Source organism: Schistocerca nitens, chromosome 7 (genome assembly GCF_023898315.1).
Source record: "Schistocerca nitens isolate TAMUIC-IGC-003100 chromosome 7, iqSchNite1.1, whole genome shotgun sequence".
Classification (NCBI taxonomy): Eukaryota; Metazoa; Arthropoda; class Insecta; order Orthoptera; family Acrididae; genus Schistocerca; species Schistocerca nitens.
This window is the reverse complement of record NC_064620.1, coordinates 373015890-373036385: the sequence shown is the minus strand read 5'-3', so window position 1 is coordinate 373036385 and position 20496 is coordinate 373015890. Positions and strand designations below refer to the sequence as shown.

At 38.3% G+C, this 20496-nt stretch overlaps 1 protein-coding gene across 1 annotated transcript in view; it reads left to right on the top strand.

Moving 5' to 3' along the window:
* The window catches only part of LOC126195243 (microtubule-actin cross-linking factor 1), a 503782-nt gene that overhangs the window by 424260 nt on the left and 59026 nt on the right, over window positions 1-20496 (top strand). Inside the window, exons 85-88 of the mRNA XM_049933770.1 lie at window positions 1284-1346; window positions 12463-12537; window positions 14753-14924; window positions 15032-15149. Of these exons, the coding sequence (XP_049789727.1) occupies window positions 1284-1346; window positions 12463-12537; window positions 14753-14924; window positions 15032-15149 (428 nt within the window). The remainder of the gene's footprint in view (window positions 1-1283; window positions 1347-12462; window positions 12538-14752; window positions 14925-15031; window positions 15150-20496) is intronic.

Here is a 20496-nt window from a genome sequence, read left to right as displayed (position 1 = left end):
ACACATCACATGACAGTAAATATATACTCATTGATTTCAGAAATTAATGACTGTAAAATATATCTTTCAATTGTGGGACTTGCTTGACACCATATCCGAATTTATAGTATACCAATGTTGCTCTTGCATGTTTCACCTATTGCTCTTCTCCCTCTGTCGCTCCCTCCCTCCCTTTGTACTAATTATTTCATTCTGCTTTGAATAGTGAGGTGTCTGCCACGCATCCAAAGATGTATTTTGAATGTAATACTGCACAGGAAGATGCAGAGTGCTGTTAAAAAAGTTACCATTTCATTCTTTGTTTGCGAACTGTGACTGAGACAACATCCTTTAAAGACATATTCTGATCTTCTACTTATTTCTGCATTTAGTATAAATTGTCTGTATTTCAAGGAAGATGGACTGATGGTTCCGGCATTTTCAGTATGCAGTAATGTGCAAGGACGCTAACAGAACTTTGGTATCCTTGACATAATTTTAATTGCAACATAAAAACTTTTACTTAGTTATTGAGCTTTGAGACTTCCAGTGAAGCTACAGGGAGCTCAAGGAGATAGCAGTGGTCAAAAAGGACTATTGCCCATATTTTGTAAAGAATGAGAATTGTTTCACTCTCATGATTTCTCTTCCTGAAAATGTTCCTGAATGACAGCTCTTCCTCAGTAGTTGTTTGGTGTGTAGGTGGTTCCCCCCCCCCCCCCCCCCCCCCCCAAATGCTCGTTATTAGAATGTGATCTCATATTTAGTTTCATCAATTCAACAAGTGGACACATTTTTTATTTTATGTCATTTGTTGTTGTTGTTGGTGGTGGTGGTGGTGGTGGTGGTGGTGGTGGTGTGGATGAAATTTTTAAATATATTGATCCTTTAGCATAGATGTTTTCAGTTTGCTGAATTTTCTCAGAATAATATTTTGTAAGGGAATTCCATAGAATACCTGTGAGCGTGTTGTTATAGAATTGTGTGTGTGTGTGTGTGTGTGTGTGTGTGTGTGTGTGTGTGTGTGTGCGCGCGCGCGTTGGAATTATTTTTTGTGCATGATAATAGCAAGCAATGAAACACTGATGTAATTGCTCACATTAATAGAATATTGTATAGAATTTCACTCATATTGCAGGATTGTGGTGAAATTTGAGTCACTTGACAAAGTTTGTTTGTTTCACCTTAAACTTTTGTCTGTCCATGTAACTGTTGTCTGCACTACCAACAAAATCATTATATGTGGTACTAAATGTTGCTTGCATGTTTGTGATCGCATGTGTGTGTTGGTGTGTCCTTCACAGCAGAGATGCAAGAGAAAATCGAGAGTCATCACCAGAGCATGATCCAGCCTCTCGTAAGTCAAGGTTAGTTCGCACCTGTCGTCTTTGTACTTCATTGTTTATTTAGTTTGGTAGCTTTTAATGTGCATAGATGTCAAAATATGTCAGTGTGTTTATTGCTGAAGTTCTCTTTTGTGTTGCATTGTGAGCCTGAAGTTTAAGTTTTGACACTTCATAACACTGTTGGGCCCAATTTATTAATAACTGAGAGCCCTTTGCAATTTAACTGTGAGTCATAGTCTATCAACAGTTTTGAACACATGAAGTAAGTGATTGAATTTACTCTTTTTAATTTTGGATTTTCCCCACTAAGACATTATTTGGTGCATCAGAATGTAAGTATCTGATTAAAGTTAAACTGTCTCTATAGCTGTAGTGAACCCCTGCTACTGTATGTACCTGCTTTGTGAGTGCAGTTTGTCCTAGAATTTAGTGTTGTGGTATGTATGAACTAGTAATGTATGACTGATAATATAGTTGTTTTATTTTTTTCCCCATGGAAGAACATATTCATTCTAAGCATTCGCTGTCAACTTCAATGTGATTGTGTTGCTTGTCTGTTGGTAGTTCAGTCATTATGACGAAAGTGAAGAGGGTCATAGTACCATTGCTGGGTAGATTTGTTTGTTAAATTTAGTGTGGTCTTTACCTCTAGAAAAGCAGGTTGAACGTAAAAAAAATGGTTTTTGGTGAGTAGACAACATGGTTCTCCGTGATAATTCCGTTCAGCTCTGGATTGGTTAGTTCATTAGTTTGTTTGTTTCATGTTACATGGATTATTTGCATGACAGGTCATAGTGGTGTGGAACATGTGATTATGCTGTCTAGTTCCAGAATGAAATTTTCACTCTGCAGCCAAGTGTGCACTGATACGAAACTTCCTGGCAGATTAAAACTGTGTGCCAATGTGAGACTCAAAGCAGATTAAAACTGTGTGCCAATGTGAGACTCAAACTCTGGACCTTTTCCTTTAGTGGGCAAGTGCTCTACCACTGAATAGTTGTTTGCCAGTCATTACAGTAATTAAAATGTATTCAGTGTCTGGAAATTATAAGTACTATTGCATTGATAGTACAGTTATACTTCTTATGCTGTTTTTCTGCAAGTGTAACAGATCATCATCATCATCGTCATCATCATCATCATCATCATTGTCAATAGTTTCTAACAACAGGTTGAGTCTGTTTGGAACATAAGCTTTGCCATCTAGTCCTGTTTTCACACAATCTTTCTGTGATCACTCTGGCCCAGTCCTTGCCTCTTTTCTTCAATGCACTCCTCCACATCTTTCAGCCATCTGTCCCTTGGTTTTCCTCTTGGTCCTTTTCCTTTGCATCTCCATTTTGTGTATCCTCTTAGGAATCTACTTGTTTTCTGTTCTTTTCAAGTGCCCATACCATCTTAGCCTTGGTGTGTCTATCTGCCCTGCAAGGGTTCCTCTTTCATTATTTTCCTTACTCTCTCATTCCTCATCCTGCATCTCCTTGTTACTCCTATCCTACTTCTGAGAAGCTTCATTTAACCTGCCAGTAATCTGCTTACATTTATATTCTTCATTGCCTATATTTCGGATGCATAGGCCAATGTTAGGATGTAGTACTTTCGATGTCTTACTTATTTGCTTTTTTTGATGGACATCTTTGTTCTAAACCAGGCTCATATTACTTCACAGGAATGCTTCTGCCTGTCTGCCACATTCCCTGGTCTCTTTCTCACTCCTTCCATTTTCGTCTATCACACTTTCCAAGTTCTTGAAACTTTCCACCATCTTCAGCTTTTCACCTCCAATCTGTATTCTGCTAGTTGGTCTATCTTTCTTTCTAGTCATAATCAGGATCTCACATATATTTACATTAAATTTAATTCCATTAAATTTGATACTATACTGTTTCACAGTTTCTTCTCAAGCATCCAGCTGTTCCTGAACCACCTCCTCACTGTTTCCCCAGATCATTAAGTCATCTGTGAGCACTATTGCTTTTTCCAGTTTTTTCTGCCACCTTAGTCATTATCTCAGCCAAGACTGTGATGAAGAGGAGAGATGACAATCCTCTGTCCTGTTCCACACCATTTGTTTGCTGGAACCAATCCATCCTTTCATTTCTCACTTTCACACAGCTCTGGCTTCCACAGAACATCATCTCCATTCTGCATATTGTCTATTTTTTCCACACCCTTCTTTTCTAGTGCTTTCCAGATGCTATCAAATGCCTTTTCTGCATTGAGAAAGGCAATCACAAGGTCTTCCCCAAATTCATAGTGATGCTCCTGGAGTTGCCTCACAGCAAATATGAGGTCAATAGTTGACCCACCAGGTCTGAAGCCATACTGTTCCTCTCTGTTTGTTCCCGGCCCTCATTCAGGGTCTGTCCTCCAGGGTCTGTCCTCCAGGGTCTTTTCATTTATCTTGGCACAGTGTGGTATCAGCATGACTTCCCTGTGTAGTTTCTACAATCCTTCATAATCCTTTTCTTCGATATAGGGACAGTTATTGCCTCTTCCAATATTTTGGAGTCTTCTCATTCCACACCACCCACGTCATGCGGTACAGCCACTTTCCGTCCTCCCCTTGCTGCCTTGACCATTCTGACACTTACTCCGTCCTTACCTGGTGACTTTCATCTTTTTGTCTTGTCCTGTAGCGTTACCATTTTTTTTCATGTCAGGTCCTTCTTCCCCCCTCCACCCAGAATTTACTTCTACCACCTTAAGTCTTTCGTCCTCATATCCAAATCTGTTCGGGTTCAGCATGTGCTCAGAGTTCTCCTTCCACACTATATTCACAGTCTCTTTGTTATTAACTTCTTTCTCCTTTCTATCCACCATTGTTGCATCCTCTTTCCAACCTCTCCTCATGCTTTTGACCATTCCATACAATACTTTGTTACCTCCTTTGCTATCTTCTTCCATCATTGTCCATTCTTCCAACCACTTTCTTCACTCCTCAGCCACTGCATTATTTGCCTCTTTCTTCTTTTTCTTATATTCCTATATTGCTAACCCAATTCTTTCTTGGAACCACAATTCTTCCCTCCCACTACCTCCTTGACTCTCTCATTTCACCATGGTTTCTCCTTTCACCAGTTTCTGCCACTTATCCTTCTGCATGCAACTACTGCAGCTAATACCATAGCACTTTTAAATTGTCCCCATTCCTCTCCCAGTAGCCATAGGTCACTATCCAATGCCTCGGATGTTAATACCTTTCCAATGCCTCAGATGGTAATACCTTTATATCCATCAAAGTGCTCATCATTTTCATTTTGTTGATGAAAGATTTCTGTGGCAGATTCATGCTGTATCACATTACTTTGTGGTGCTCTTCCTTCTGAAAGGAGAAGTTGCCAGTTGCTACACCATTTCTCTTGCAGAATTCCAGCAATCTGTTTCCATGTTCCTTTCTAGTTTCCTCCTCCCAGTACATCTTCATACCCTTGTCTTTCAGTCCCTATATGTGTATTCAGTGTCCCATGACAATCACCCTTTGTCCATCCAACTGCTTTTTGTATTTCTTCCCCAATGTCTTCCTCCTCTTCATGTACAGCTCACTTGATGGACTTAAACCTGAAACCCCTCCATACTTCTTCCCTTTGTCGTTATTCTGATCTTCATTATCCTGTCACTTATTCTATGTACTTCTTGTGTTGGACCATCTTTTATTTTTAACAATAAACTTTTTAAATAGTATTCAGAAGCCCTTGAAAAGAAGAGTAATGTGATATAATGGTTGTTTATGTTGGCACTGAAAATTTTCACAAAAGTGTTAGAGAAATGAACTATAATTAAAAGGCAAGGCAGCAGGAATTTGCTCTCATGGTATAAACACTGCCAAGTGGTGCTCTCATGCCAGGTGACAAAAATAATGTTTATGTGCCTGTCTGTGACTGAGCACGTCCACTATTCATTGAGTCATTAAATTATATACATTAAAAGACCACTTGGAGGAGATTTATTACGAAATTGAAACAACAGTGCTGCACACTTTCACATAAATAAAGGCCATATTGTGGATAAAGAACAGTTTGGGTCTTAAGGATTGCTGCAGTTGAGTAACACTGTGCTGTCTATTCCTGTGGGTCACAGTTTTAACACTATAATGGCAAAGGGATCAAAATGACTCATTGTACATTTTTCTTCAATGTATAATCCATTTTTTACTCCATTCATGAAATTGTATGACTTTCTATAAATTTTTCTCCTCTGAAATCATATGACATGTCTTAAATTTTTTTCCCTGTATCATTACATATTATATTTAACAGAATATTTGTAAATAATTCAACAATGAAGCAGCAACAGTCGTAAATTGAGGAGAATTGCTGTTCATGGTTGCATACACCACTTTGCCACAACTTACATCATGTCACTCAGATAAGTCCATGAAAGATGTCGTCGAATAAGTCTTGTTATCATGAATTTTCTGATAAAGAAAATATTACTTTGCTTAGAGTATTCCAACAGTGAATTGGAAATTGACTTCACTGGTGAAGGTAAGGATTTTGTACCGGAGAAAAGTGGAGATGAAGACATTGTGACTGAGGAGGGATTAGCAGAGGAGGATTCAGATGTTAATCTATATCAAATTCTCACCTCACCTTGTCCATCACAGCAGGTTCAGTGATATGCCTTCTCAAAGATGGTTGTTAGAGACAGAACTGAGTGGAAGTTGTCAGTTTCTTATCTTGTGGAAGTAGGTTGGCTGTGAACATTCTAAAGGAGATGGGAGCTCCCACTATTTACACTTGCCAACTAGTAGGCAAGACTCTATTAGTGATACAACACATGTAGTGATACAACTCATGTAGAGATACATAGCATCAAACACCTGAGAAGTACTAAAAAACAATGATTGGTCTGTGTCACTCGAGAATCTGGAGAAATTGATGGTGGTCAATTATGCTTGGGGTATCATTTGTACAAAAGGTGTGGCCGCTGATCTTCAGTCACAATCTTGGGGATCTACTTTCATCAAGGATGTTACGTCAAGGGACAGATTTTGGGAACTTCTGAAATTTCTCCATTTTGTTGAAAAATCAACCTGAGCCAAACAACTGCTGGCCAACAAAGTTGCTCTTGTTTCTGAAATTTGCAGAAAGTTCATGGGTAACAATATTCATTCGTACTATCCTGGAAAAGATATAACCATAGATCAGCAACTATTACCAAGCAAACCAAGATACAGGTTCACTCAATTCTTGCCCAACTAGTCTGACAAAAATGTGGTCTCAAATTCTGGATTGTTGCAGGTATAGCAACAAAGTACATATGTAATTCTTTCCCATTCCTCAAAAAGAGGACATGGATAGAAAGAAACAACCAATTGGAGAGTATGTCATTCTGAGTCTCATGTAGCCATTTCTGAATCAAGGAAGAAATGTGATGACAGACAACTTCTTCACGGTGCTTCAACTTGCTAAGAAGTTCAAAGAAAATAAACCTTCATTAGATTTTCTGTGATTAAGATATGTTGTGAAATCCCTGATGAGGTCAAGAAACCAAATGCTGAAATACACTCCCATCACCATCCTGTGCCAGACTGGCAACACAGACTGCACACTGTCACTGTATACCAAGAAAGGAAGAATAAAAAATGTAATTCTTCTGAGTTCATTGCATGCTGAAGTGGCAATGAGCAAAGAAGGAAAGAAGAAATCTGAAACAGTGACATTCTACAGTGCAACAAAGTATGGGGTGGACGTGGTTGATCAAAAGGCCATTAAATTTACTACAAAGATTGCATGTAGGAGATGGCCAATTCATGTCTTCAACATCGTTTTGGACTTGGTGATAATAAATACATGCGTCATTTATAAAATAGTAATGACAAGAAAATGGAAAGAAAGTAGTTCATTCTGCAGCTGGTGGATCAATTCAAGGGAACGAAAGAGCTGGAAGATGAACCAACGAAAGAAGAGAATACAGGCCCAAAATTATCTAGAAAGTGGAACAAGTGCCAAATAAGCTTCTGGAAATGCAACAAGACCAGCGACAACTGTGTAAAGCACCACAAAGCTGTGTGAGGAAAAAATGTGTGATCATAGAATTCAGCTGTGCGAAATGCACCTAGCAGATTCCAGCGACTTAAATGAGTGAAAAGTACAGAAAAGCCACGTGTAAAATACTCGAGAGTATAATATGACACATTGATACTAAATGTGTCTTGAAGGATTTACAAATAGTTGCTATATGGAAGTCTAAAGTTTTAGAAAACTTGTTGGCATGAACAGTGAAAGATCGGTAAGATAATTTTGTTGTTGTTGTTATTGAAATAAGTAAGTAGCATGTTAATTGTCATGATAAATAATTATTGTTATAAGTCAGAGAATGGTAGAGGTTAACATATATCAAAATATATCCCTTGTGTAAGTCAAATGTGAAAATATTTTATCTGGGCTCAAAATGACCCCAGTCTACCATTTTAGGTATCTCAGAAACTCTGCCATTCTGATGTTAAAGGTGATGATCAATTCTGGCTGCTGTTGTTGAAGTTGTTCCAATCGTCTTTGAATCTCTGTTGTAGCTTGGAAGTGATTACATTGTTATGAAATTTCACTTTGGAACACTGCTCAGGCATTGGCTATGCTACATGGTGACGGGCCTATTTGTCCCTTACCAGTGGCTTGCCGTGTCGTACATTTTGGTAAATCAAATTTCTGAGACATTGGACCACCATTATGCAAACTATACTTATTAGTACCTCAAATCACTGATTTTTCCCTCATGGTGTTAGCAAGTCTCCTACAAGGATGAAAGAATTTTGTGTTCCATTTTTATGGTTATTTTATTGTCTTCTTTTGATCAAAAGTTATGCTCTAGATCTTCTCCACTACCTCAGTGTTGTTATATCAAGTTGATAGTCATCAGGCCACATTAAACAGTTTGTTGGTCCTCTGCATGTAGTATGGCTCTTCAAATTTTTGCTTCTGTAATCTAATTATTGATAATATGTTAAACTGTAATAAAGTATTGTAATAATTAGGTTAATGATGGTGGTGGTTACTATTATTATGTATTTCAACATGACATAATCAATCTGTTTCTGAGGTATGTATGTCATTGTAATGTTTCATCTGCTATGTCTTTTTTATTTATATGATGATCTAATTTATTGGGTTTCATTCTGGTGCTACTGTTTTTTCACCTCCTTTCTAATAAGTATCTGGTGCATTAAGTTTCAGTTTTTTGCTCTTTTGCTGCGTGTTAACAAAACATTCTACATTATTTCTTTTTTAGCATGTAATTCTGCCTACATAAATGTTGTGTAATTATTAAAATAATTATAGAATGTTGTATTTTGTAGAAATATACAGCCATGTTAATAGTTTCCTTACCAGCTGTGATTTTTCTCAAGAGCAGCCTGGAAACCTGTGCACATGATGGTCTGCTAAAGAGTTTTTTGTGCAGTGTGTACTACTCTATAAGCAATGCACTTTTATTCTATAACAAGAACCCTGTATTTACACTCTTCATATTTGTTTATACCCTGATGACATAAAAAAAGCAAGGTTGTCACAAGTAGTCTGAACTCATTTACCCACAACTCTTATCTGCAAGTACATTCTTGAAGAAAAAGAAATTCAAATGTATAGGTGTAGTGTAGTGACTGAACAGGACAAAAGTACTTAACATTAAATAGGTTGTAGTGCATGCCAGAAAGATAGATCAGAAGACAAACTAGAATGCAGCAAAAGATGTTAAAACATGGTAGTTATCTGGAAACAGAGATTACCAAAAGAAGCACCAGAGCAGATGACAAGTGACACTGCAACGTATGCTGTGAATTTAATTCTTCGTTTTGAATTACATCTAGGCAGTTTGTTAGCTATTAATCTGTAAGGACAGGAAAAATAAAACATTGGCCTATGGCAAGCTGAGAGTTCCTTGGTGAGGTTCACTGTGTATTCTGGCTAGAAAAATGCATATACGTATTCTCATACTACATGTATTGTGAAGTACTTCAGTGTATTCTGCAATCAAATATTTGTTTTACATTGTTAGCCATTTTGCTCTCTTTAGGATGGTTGTAAGAGTATAAATGCCGTCTGTGTACAGCCTAGAAGTTTTTATTTGCTAAGCCACAGTCATGTTGGCATGAGTGACAGGCAATTTATTAGAACTGTTTAGAAATCTGCCATATATAACTAGACTTCGTGTGAAAGCACATATTGGTAAATAACCATATAAATACTTAATGAAATGCTGTACACATGCCCCATTACAAAGTGATACGTTATAACTGGCAGTTCTAATAAAATGGAGACTTTTTTCCCTACCAAAATTTCACTCCTGCCTCTTCTGATCAGAATTTCCACCTGCTACAGTTATTTGCAGTCTTTGTACAAACTTGTATCTATTGCTCATAACTTTTGTGTATCAACGTTTGTATCATTATTGGGCTGAGTGAAACCTACCCCACTTAGATTAGTTAACACATTAACTTATCTTTCAGTTTCCTAATGCAGTTTCACTGCATGCAAAAAAGTTCTTAGTTCACAAAGTGAATTACACTTTTTTAATAATCAGTGTCATTGTTGCATAGATGTTCACACACTGTATCATTTATAGATTTTTTTTGGTAGATCCCACTTTGAAGGGAACTTACAGAGATGCGAAATAAATCTGTATGCTGCCAGCTGGCTTAAGAATTAACTATCAGTACAGAATGTTTGGTTCTTTGTAACTAAGTGAGGGAGTTTACTTTTCAAACAATGGAAAAACCAGGATGGAATGTAACAATATTGTGAAAAGGAAAAGTTGCTACTCACCAGATAGCGGAGATGATGAGTCGCAGATAGGCACAACAAAAAGACTGTCACAAATAAACAAAGCTTTCAGCCATTAAGGCTTTTGTCAACAATAAACACCACACACACACACACACACACACACACACACACACACACACACACACACACACAGTTTCAGGCAATTGAAACCACACTCAACACTCAATGTTGCGTTTGAGTTGCGTCTGCAACTCAGAGTTTTCTTTCCTATACTTATTAATGATTGGAAAATAATATTTTACTCGGTGAACAGTTTTACGAAAAATTCGCTTTTGTTTCACTGAGTATATCTATCTTTGTTGTAATGATCAATTTTCATATACTGCTGCTCTTGAAACTGGACTGAAAATTTTTGCAGTGAGATCTCAGTTACTGTGGACAATATCCATTTAGGGAGAATAATAATGTGGGAATGAAAGAATCATAATAAAAGAAAGGAAAAGGGAAAAATGAAATGTTTGGACCACAGTTTGGAATGTTAGAAAAGGACACAAAATAACTATTTTGTGAAAACTTGGATGTCGGAAGAAATATTCGGTAATTTGGAAAAGTCTAGAGTACTCGGCTACTTTCGTTCTGTAAGATCACCATATGTAGTGAATCTGTGTGCTTCACTTATTGTAGTATATCTCATTGAAGGAATCTTACTCACTGAAATTTAAGACACTAGCCATACTGATGAAGCAATTGTGTTTTTCAAATTTTTTGAATTGGAAGAATATTTCCTGCTGATATCAGATGATTCATATAATATTAATCAATACCATCCTTACTGCAACTGTAGATAAGGCATAAACAGTGTTAATGAAACAATCTTTCCAATCATCACTGGATGAAATACGTGACCAAAGTAACGGAAAGGTAAAGCACCATTTGTGAATAGTAAGAATAATGTATGTACCTGTAATGATGCGTGAGAGGGTGCAGAATACAGTAGTTGAGAATTAATGTCAAAGAAGTTGAGAATTAATGTCAAAAGAAACAATATTATGTCCCTTATCTCAAAGTCCACCCTCTCCAACTTAAATTTATCTTCCTCTTTCTGCCATACTCTCATTGGCTTTCTATGCGTAAGTTACTACACAGCACAGTGCACAAGGTTCCATGTCTATCGCCAGCCACTGTTGTGATAATATTCATTCATTCATACGTTTTCAAGGAAACTGATGATGATGATGAAGTCCCATACTCCTTGACAAAGCGTAGGGGACAATGCGGGAGACCTGCATTGCCGTACTAGGCAAGGTCCTAGTGGAGGTGGTTTGCCGTTGCCTCCCTTCGACCATAATGGGGATGAATGATGATGATGAACAACACCCAGTCATCTCGAGGCAGATGAAAATCCCTGACCCCACAGGGAATCAAACCTGGATCCTGCATTCGGAAAGCATGAATGCTACCACGAGCTGCGGACTCAAAGAAATTACTGTTTTGCAATTTGTTGCCCTCTGTTATTGACTTGCCTCGAGCTTCTCCTCCCCCTCCCCTCCCCCCTTTTATTCTTCTTCTTCTTCTTCTTCTCCTTCTCCTTCTCTGGACGTAACCTCTTTGCAATGTCAATTTTACTCTTTAAAGTCTATACAGTTGACTTATACTTGTGCACCCCATTCAAATCTTGCTCCTGCCATCTTCTTTCTGGAAATAATGCTGTAGGTAGGATCTTGATGGTAACTTAGTGCTCATTCTCCTCCTTCTTTTTTACTGCCTGTGTTAATTATGGTTCCAAATGATGAGTAGTCATCTACTGTCTCTGTCCAGTCTCTCAATTTTTAATGAGACATATTCATTTAGTTTCCTTCATTGCTTGTGCGGTGACAATTGTTGTATCAGTATTGATTCTTTCTAGTTTGTTATACAGTGTTCCTTGTTGTAATAGTCAGATTGGTAGAAGTACACCCCATCTTACAACTCAACCTATGGGCCATTGCTGTTACAGTATATATTGTGTGTAATGCATGTTGCTGTTGCATGTAATATAACGAAGTATGTGCCGCAGGCTGAAATAATTTGATGTATGCAATGTTTGTGGTGTTTGCTAAACCAATAGTAATTTTTTATGGTGTTACTGAGTTGGAGCAGTAGTTGGAATGAATAGAACAAAAACTCCTGTTAGTTTAATTTTGTGGTTGACATAGCACTCGGAACAAATAAATGTGGTATGTATATATGTATGTCCGTCTACATGTCCGTCTGCCAGTACAAAGGTAACATGTTCAATCATTGTAGCAGCATGGACAAAAAAGTACTATTTGAGATAATAAGACAATAGTCAAACTGCTCAGGTTTCCAGACTGCCTAAATCACCAGCTGCAGTATTTATTATTCCCTTGCATGATGAGCTGTTTTTGTCTCAGTCGTGCGAGTCCTGGACGAGAGAAGGCTCCGGAACTACAACCTCACATTGGCCCGAGGTTTGCTGCCAAAGGAAGGTTAGCTATGTTATGTCTTCCAAAATGCATTTTTGTTAACTACTTGTTATAGTAGTATGAAAGATTAATAGCACCTCATTTAGTTTTTTATTGAAGTAAATCTTTTTATCAGACAAATATGAGGAGAGCCAAACAGGATGGGACAAGGTACAGTAAACGTAACTGAAAGCAGATAAGAGTAATGATTTAACAAATGTATTGATTTACACTCAGTATCCAAGGAAACAAAAATGGATAACTTTGTACATTCAAACTAGATGGAAGTTTCTTGTTTCAATTAAAATGTTTTGTAATTTAAAAAGTGTGAGTCCCCCCCCCCCCCCCCCCCTCTCTCTCTCTCTCTCTCTCTCTCTCTCTCTCTCTCTCTCTCTCTCTGTGTGTGTGTGTGTGTGTGTGTGTGTGTGTGTGTGTGTGTGTGTGTGTGTGTACAAAACAAACAGAAGCCAGAATAAACACTGGTTTCATCTAATTTGAATTACTAAGGTTTATTAATTTGAAATCGGTTTTAGTTAACGTGAACATAATGTGTTCTGAAATATCTAAGTGGAAGGTCCGTGGAGTAGATGATATTCCTTCAGATTTAGATCCTTCGGAGAACCAAGCATTACAAAGTTATTCCACCTAATGTGCAAGATCTATGAAACAAGGGAAATACTCTGACCTAAAGAAGAATAAAGTATTCCAATTCCAAAGAAGGCAGGTGCTGACTATTGTGAATACTTCCAAACCATCAGTTTAATAAGTCACAGTTGCAAAATACTGATACTAATTATTTACAGACTGGAAAGACTTATAGAAGCTGGCCTTGGGGAAAATCATTTAGGGTTCCGGAGGAATTTAGAAACGTGTGAGGCAATACTGATCTACGTCTTACCTAAGAGATGAGTCGAAGAGAACCACACCTATGTTTGTAGATTTAGAGAAAGTTGACACACTCTTTGAAATTTCAAAGGGATAAAATAAGGATAGGAAAGCTTCTTGACAATTTGTTCAAAAATCAGCCTGCAGTTAAATGAGTCAGAGGACATGAAAGTGAAGCAGTAATTGAGAAGGGCTTGAGGCAAGGTTGTAGCATATCCCCTATGTTTTTCAGTAAGTACATTGAGCTAGCTGTGAAGGGGTCCAAGGAGAAATTTGCAGTGGGAATTAAAGTTCAGGAAGAAGAAATAAAAACTTTGTAGTTTGCCGATGACATAGTAATTCTGTCAGACAGCAAAGAACTGGGAAGAGCAGTGGAACTGAATGGAAAGTGGCTTGAAAAAAAGATATAAGATCCACATTAATAAGTGTAATGGAATGTAATCAAATTAAATCAGCTGTTTTTGGTGAAACTGAATTAGAAAGTGTGTCACTAAATATGGCTGATGAATTTTGCTATTTGGGCAGCAAAATCACTAATATTGCTTAAGTAGAGAAGGTATCAATTGCAGACAGGTAATAGGAAGAAAAGCAAAGCATTTCTAAAAAAAAAAAAAAAGAGAGAGAGAGGAATTTGTTAACATCAAACGCAAATTTCAGTGTTTGGAAGTCTTTTCAGAAGATATTTGTCTGGGGTGAGTGTTGTGCAAAAGTGAAATGTGAACAATGAGCTTTATGGCCAGGAAGAAAACAGAAGCTTTTGCAATGTCATGCTGTAGCTGAAGGCTGGAAATTGGATGAGTGGATTCAATAACTGTTGAGGAGAGACTAAATCAAATGGGAGAGAAAAGAGGAGACCAGTTGATAGGACACGTCGTGGGGCACAAAGGAACAAGCCGGCAAGTGTGTGTGTGTGTGTGTGTGTGTGTGTGTGTGTGTGTGTGTGTGTGTTTTTTTTTGTTGTGGTGGGGAGGGAGGGGGGGGGGGATTAAAATTGCAGAGTGAGACCAAGAGATGATTGCAGTCAGCAGATTCAAATGTATATGGGTTGCAGTAGCTATACAGAGACAAACAAGTTTGCATAGGATAGAGTAGGGTGGAGAGGTGCTTCAAACCAATCTTTGAACTGAAACCCCAGCAGTAACAAGAACAGTGAGTTCTAGGAACACAATCACAAGCATCTGAAAAAGAATTAGTTATACTGACTACACATGGTGCTTCATAACTACAGATAATTGCTATTTGAGCTTAAAATGTTGAGTAGGGTTGACATAATGTGCAGCCTTTCTTTATGAAAGTGTAGAGGACACTGGATTTCAGCATGAATTTAAGATAAGTTTTTCATTTTCCTTTATAGCAAAGGTGCTGAACCTCAGTTCCGCAATCCTCGTGTTAAACTTCTATGGGATCGCTGGAGGAATGTGTGGCTTCTAGCATGGGAACGGCAACGTAGACTGCAGGAAAGATTAGCGTATTTGCAAGAACTTGAGAAGGTCAAGAACTTCAGCTGGGACGATTGGCGCAAACGAGTAGGTTATCAGCTCTTATAATTGCAGTAAGCAATTTTTGGTGAAAATCTGTCTCTTAATTGTTTCTGTTAAATGAGTACTTAACATTGCATGTTGGTTTTTTTTAGTTCCTGAAATTCATGAACCACAAGAAATCGCGTCTCACTGACCTTTTCCGAAAAATGGACAAGAATAATGATGGCCTCATTCCTCGAGAAGACTTCATTGATGGAATTATGAAGACAAGTAAGCATAACTTTTTGCTTTCTCAGTTAATATCCAACATCCAAGCTATTAATAAAAGTATATACTTGTGTGCAGGTTCGTTGTTGCTATTTACATAAATAGTAATATAATACTTAAAGATAATATGTGGTTACCCTATATCCAGGAAATAAATTGAAACAAGCAGAATTATATATGAATCGCAAGGGATTTCAGAAACTATGATTTTATATTATATTGGTTACTTTGTTTGTCGTCATTTTCGATGTAATGTCATAGGGGGTTAGATCACAAGCTGTAATTGAGAACTGAATTTTTTTGTGTGCCACTTTAAAGTGTTACATAATCTTGCAGTACAGAATGTTTTCAGATGGGGTGAAAAATCAATTTACCACTCATTTTTGTATTGTTGTTGGTTGTTGTTCCCCTTACCATTCATTTGTTCCTGTTTGGCTTGTATGGCTTTCAGTCAGTCATTCATCATTACAGCTTTATACTAAATTGCTAGTGAATCACTACTTCATTGAATTGTAATAGTGGACAAAAGACTGTTAGTTCAAGAAATGAGAAGCAAATGCCATTCAAATTTTTGACTGACCTTTATTTATTGGTTTCCTTTACTTTGGGTTCAAGGACATTCACTGTGCTACTTGTTGCAATCCATCTGTATTCTTACGCGCGCGTGTGCGCGCGCGCACACACACACACACACACACACACACACACACACACACACACACACACACACTCTCTCTCTCTCTCTCTCTCTCTCTCTCTCTCTTTCTCTTTGAGTTCCTGTTTCCAAACAGTCTAAAAGAAAACCACTTCTCAGAATGATGTTAAATTTATAACTGCATATTATTAACATGGGAGAACTGTAGTGAATCAAAAATAAATGTAACAAAAATTTTACCAATAGATGGCGCTGTACGTGTCTTAATGTAATTGGGGTCAGCTACACGACAGACGAATTTCGATACAATGGCTATGGTTTGAGTTGCATCTTACACCATCTGTACTGTTCATTGTGCATGACTACACAAGCTCAGCAGTCAACAATTGTGGCACTGTTAGGTAGCCCATCCACTATGGCAAAGTCGTACCATATTGAATGGGAAAAATCGATTTTTAATTGTCCTGTGGCCAAAAACCATATAAAAAACAGAATGACACCTGTCTTTAATTGTCCTGGGGCCAAAAACCACATAAACAGCAAAATGACATCAGTTTTGATTGTCTCGAGACTGGCGCAAGACATCTTCAATAAGCGTCCACCATTTTCTTCCAAAAGTTGAAATCAAGAAGCAACATGTACCACTACAGGTCGGAGTGTCTTGAGGGACAAGTTCAAATGCTGGACAAGAATGTAATTGGAGCACTGAACACAGCATCTTTCAGCTGACTCCACAGCCAGAAATCACACTGATCATCAGGTGATCTGGATGACCACGCTGTAGGAAAATGACAGCTGATAATTCTAACATTTCAGAAATGCCGCTGCTGCAGCCACTTTACTGGCTGTGCAGTGGGTGGAGGATCGCCATCTCGCATAAAAATGGTACTACCTGCACATCCACCCTATTGAAGGGTTGGAATGACGTTGGTGTGAAAAAGGCCCTTGTGGTATTTACCAGTAACGGTACAGGTAACAGGACCTTCAGGACTCGTCTTCTCCAAAAGATGTGAGCCTACGATAAATGATGATGTCAAATCATACCATACAATCACCTTTGCAGAATGAAATGGTACCGCTTGGTGTGTATTCCCATATTCTGCAGTTCTGTATACTGACATGTTCTCGGAGATGGAACTGGGCTTTGTCTGTCCGCTGAATATTCCATGACCATTCATTGTCCACTTCCGTGAACAAGAAATTAGATTGAACGTTTGGCTTGCTGACAGATCAGCAGGAAGCAACTCCTGAACATGTGTGATTGCTGTATGGATAGCAATGCAGGATGTTTTGTAGGATTTTATGCACCATGCTTGCAGGCATGTCAAATGTATGGGCAATTTGCTATGCACTGCATGTTGGAACACAACCGCTTCACCCCTCCTTGTGATGCTGTCTCCACACATTTGATAGCTGCCGGATCAGCTGCTTTCCTCTCTCTGCCACATTGCTTGTCAAAAGATCCTGTCTTTTTTGGATTTTTTAAATAATTTTCTCCAGACACTTAAGAGACATCAAACCAAAGCCTTTTTTCATACCATCGTCAGGAGTATCTGTGGGGATACTGGTGCACAGTTATTGTTTTTTAAAAGCTTTGCCAGCGGCACATGATTCTTTATGAGGACAGTCATGTTGAGCTGTGTATTTCGATGCGTACAGTACTTTCTATTGGCCAAATTTTTGTGGTGTTCTGCCCACTCTTTCCTGCATCAACAATGTGCTTTTCAAATTTGATATCATTTTGAGCAGTGGTTCTCTTCTCACAGTATTTTGAAACTGTAATCTTAATTATGGACACCCTATATCGGGGGTGGGGGATGGTGAGTTGTTGATCTTACAATAAAGTTGTAGACTTCTGCTGTATAGAGAACTGATGCTGATGTCCGACCTGACAACTTTTAGTAATTTCAGCATTCTTCTTATGGTCTTCAGTCCAAAGACTGTTTTGGCACTGCTTTCCACGCTAATCTGTTATGTACAAGCCGCTGCGTAACTAATTTCTCATTATAGTGTGTCCTTTGCCCCCTCAACAGTTTCTTTGCCCAGACTTCCCTCAACAACTGCACTGACTATTAAAGTGCGCGTCATATATCTTGGCGGCCGAGTTTAGGTTCGTTCTGCGCATCTGACGTCACAAAACACAGTCAGCCAATGAACAGAGAACGACGTTGCCAGATCTCGACAGCAGTGCAGACCACGGACGAGTGTCTTCAGTTTTAGAAACGTTCAGTCATAAATAAAGTAATAGAACAAAAGCAATGTCTTGATAGCAGATTTTCTTTTACAGAAAGTTTGGAAAAAGCATTCTTTATACCAATTGCTTCATATTCTATTAATTAATTAAACCAAACAAGCAATAAGACTCCTAATTCAGGTGATAGTCATACCAACAGTGTTTATAAGTAGTTGCGTGTGATGTTAGAGTCCTTATGGAGTTACACTGAGTAGCTGAGGTAGCGTAACGGTTAGGGTGTTAGGCTGCCAAGGGGAAGGTTATGAGTTCAAACCTTGTGCGGTGCTTAATACTTTATTTAAAAACAATATTGGAGTGCCTTACTTCACGAATTTTATTCGTTTAAATGAAATTTCTAGTGCTTTGCCTCTTCATTAACTTTTTCGCTGCTGCAGACACGTGCTCCCCGCAATCCGCGCTGTGCGTGATTTTGTCATCACTGCACTTCTCGCCTGTGCAGACACATGGTGTTCCCACTGCTTTGACACACTTATCATTCGATTTCACAAAAACTATTTGGCAAAAAATTTGATTTTTACACGTCTTCTTGCCTGATACCTTCCCCCCTTAAATGACTTAATTTTGTTTTGATGTGCAGCATTAAATGTAGTAAACCATTGCAAGAAATTTTGAAGAGTTTGCAGAGGTAGAAGTCCATAGCGTATACTTTCCGTATGGTCGATTTTAGTTGCCACAATGTTGAGAATGAAATGTGGACAAGATACCTAAATTTCATACAATATTTACTGTATAACAATATCTCATTTAATTTAAGTACCACATAGGTGTCATATGTAATATTGAGAAATATTCCGTCTTTCGCGACTGTAACAAAAGTTTTATATACACACGGCGCGTTTGGCTTTATTTTAAAGCACTCCCATCGGTGAAAGGTATGGCACATACACAATGGTATTCATGTTCTACTTCTTGTTTTTGTTCCATAGTCGCAGTTTTACCAATGGTATTGAAATATATCCCTCTTCTGCAACTGTAATAAGCGACTTATTTAGACCAGACGCGTTTCTCTCTTTTGAAGCATCATAAGAGGACTGTATTTTGTGTCCTCCATTGCCAAGTCACCTTTCGTAGTTTTGTGCTGCGGTAGCACAATATTCAACGTTTGTGTTGGCTCATCAGTGTTTAAGCAAATAAATTATATTTGACATAGCTCTGAGCACTTCACTGACAGACGGTATATTCAAGTCCTAATGTTTTTGTAAGTCCACAGTTTTGTTTAATGTATTTTGTCTACTTCCTTTTGATTGATTGAAGTGCTTTAAAATAAAGCCCAACGTGCCCAGTGTAAGTAAAACTTTTGTTACAGTCGCGAAAGGTGGAATATTTCTCAATATTACATACGACACTTATGTGGTACTTAAATTAAATGAAATATATAGGTATCTTGTCCACATTTCATTCTCAACATTGTGGCAACTAAAATCGACCATACGGAAAGTATACTCTATGGACTTTTAGCTCCGCAAACTCTTCAAAATTTCGTGCAGAGGTTTACTATATTTAATGCTGCATAATAACTGCGTTGAACATCGAAACAAAATTAAGTCATTTATGGGGGGAAGGTATCAGTCAAGAAGATAGGTAAAAATCTAATTTTTGAGCCAAATAGTTTTTGTGGAATCGAATGATAAAGAGTGTCAAAGCAGTCGGAACACAATGTGTCTGCACAGGCGAGCAGTGCAGTGACAAAATCGCCCACAGCGCGGAATGCAGGGAGCACGTCTTTGTAGCAGCGAAAGGGTTAATGCGGCTGTGGTGGCTTTATTTCATGAACTGCGCGCTCCCCCCTACACGTAAGCTTGCGAACTATGCTATACTATGGCGCTGCTTCTATTGGCGCGTGCGTCGTGTGCAACTGGCAACGCAGCAATCCCCAGCATCTGGGCGGGCATGCGCGAGCCGCCAAGATAAAAGAATTGAACTATAGTTTATGTGTCATTGTGTTGCTTGTCAGTTGATCACTTCCTTTAGTTAAGTTGTATCATAATGTTTTTGCCCAATTTGGTTCAGTAACTCTGTATATTAATTGAAATTTATTGTAGCCTAAGTAGATATTTAACCAGATGATTGATTTCTTTGCTGAAACAGTTTTTGTTTCTTTTCGCTCTTCCTTTCTGCCACCCTAACTGCTTCTTTTTTGTATTGTGTTGGATTTGCATGTGTCGTCTTACGACTATTGTTTATTAAATTGTTCCTGTTCATACATCAGCTTAGTGTAGCCTTTCCTTTGGACTGCTGGTCCCGGCGGAGGTTAGAGTCCTCCCTCGGGCATGTGTGTGTGTGTGTGTGTGTGTGTGTGTGTGTGTGTTTGTCCTTAGGATAATTTAGGTTAAGTAGTGTGTAAGTTTAGGGACTGATGACCTTAGCAGTTAAGTCCCATAGGATTTCACACACATTTGAACATTTTTCCTTTGGACTGACTATTTGCTTGAAGATATTCA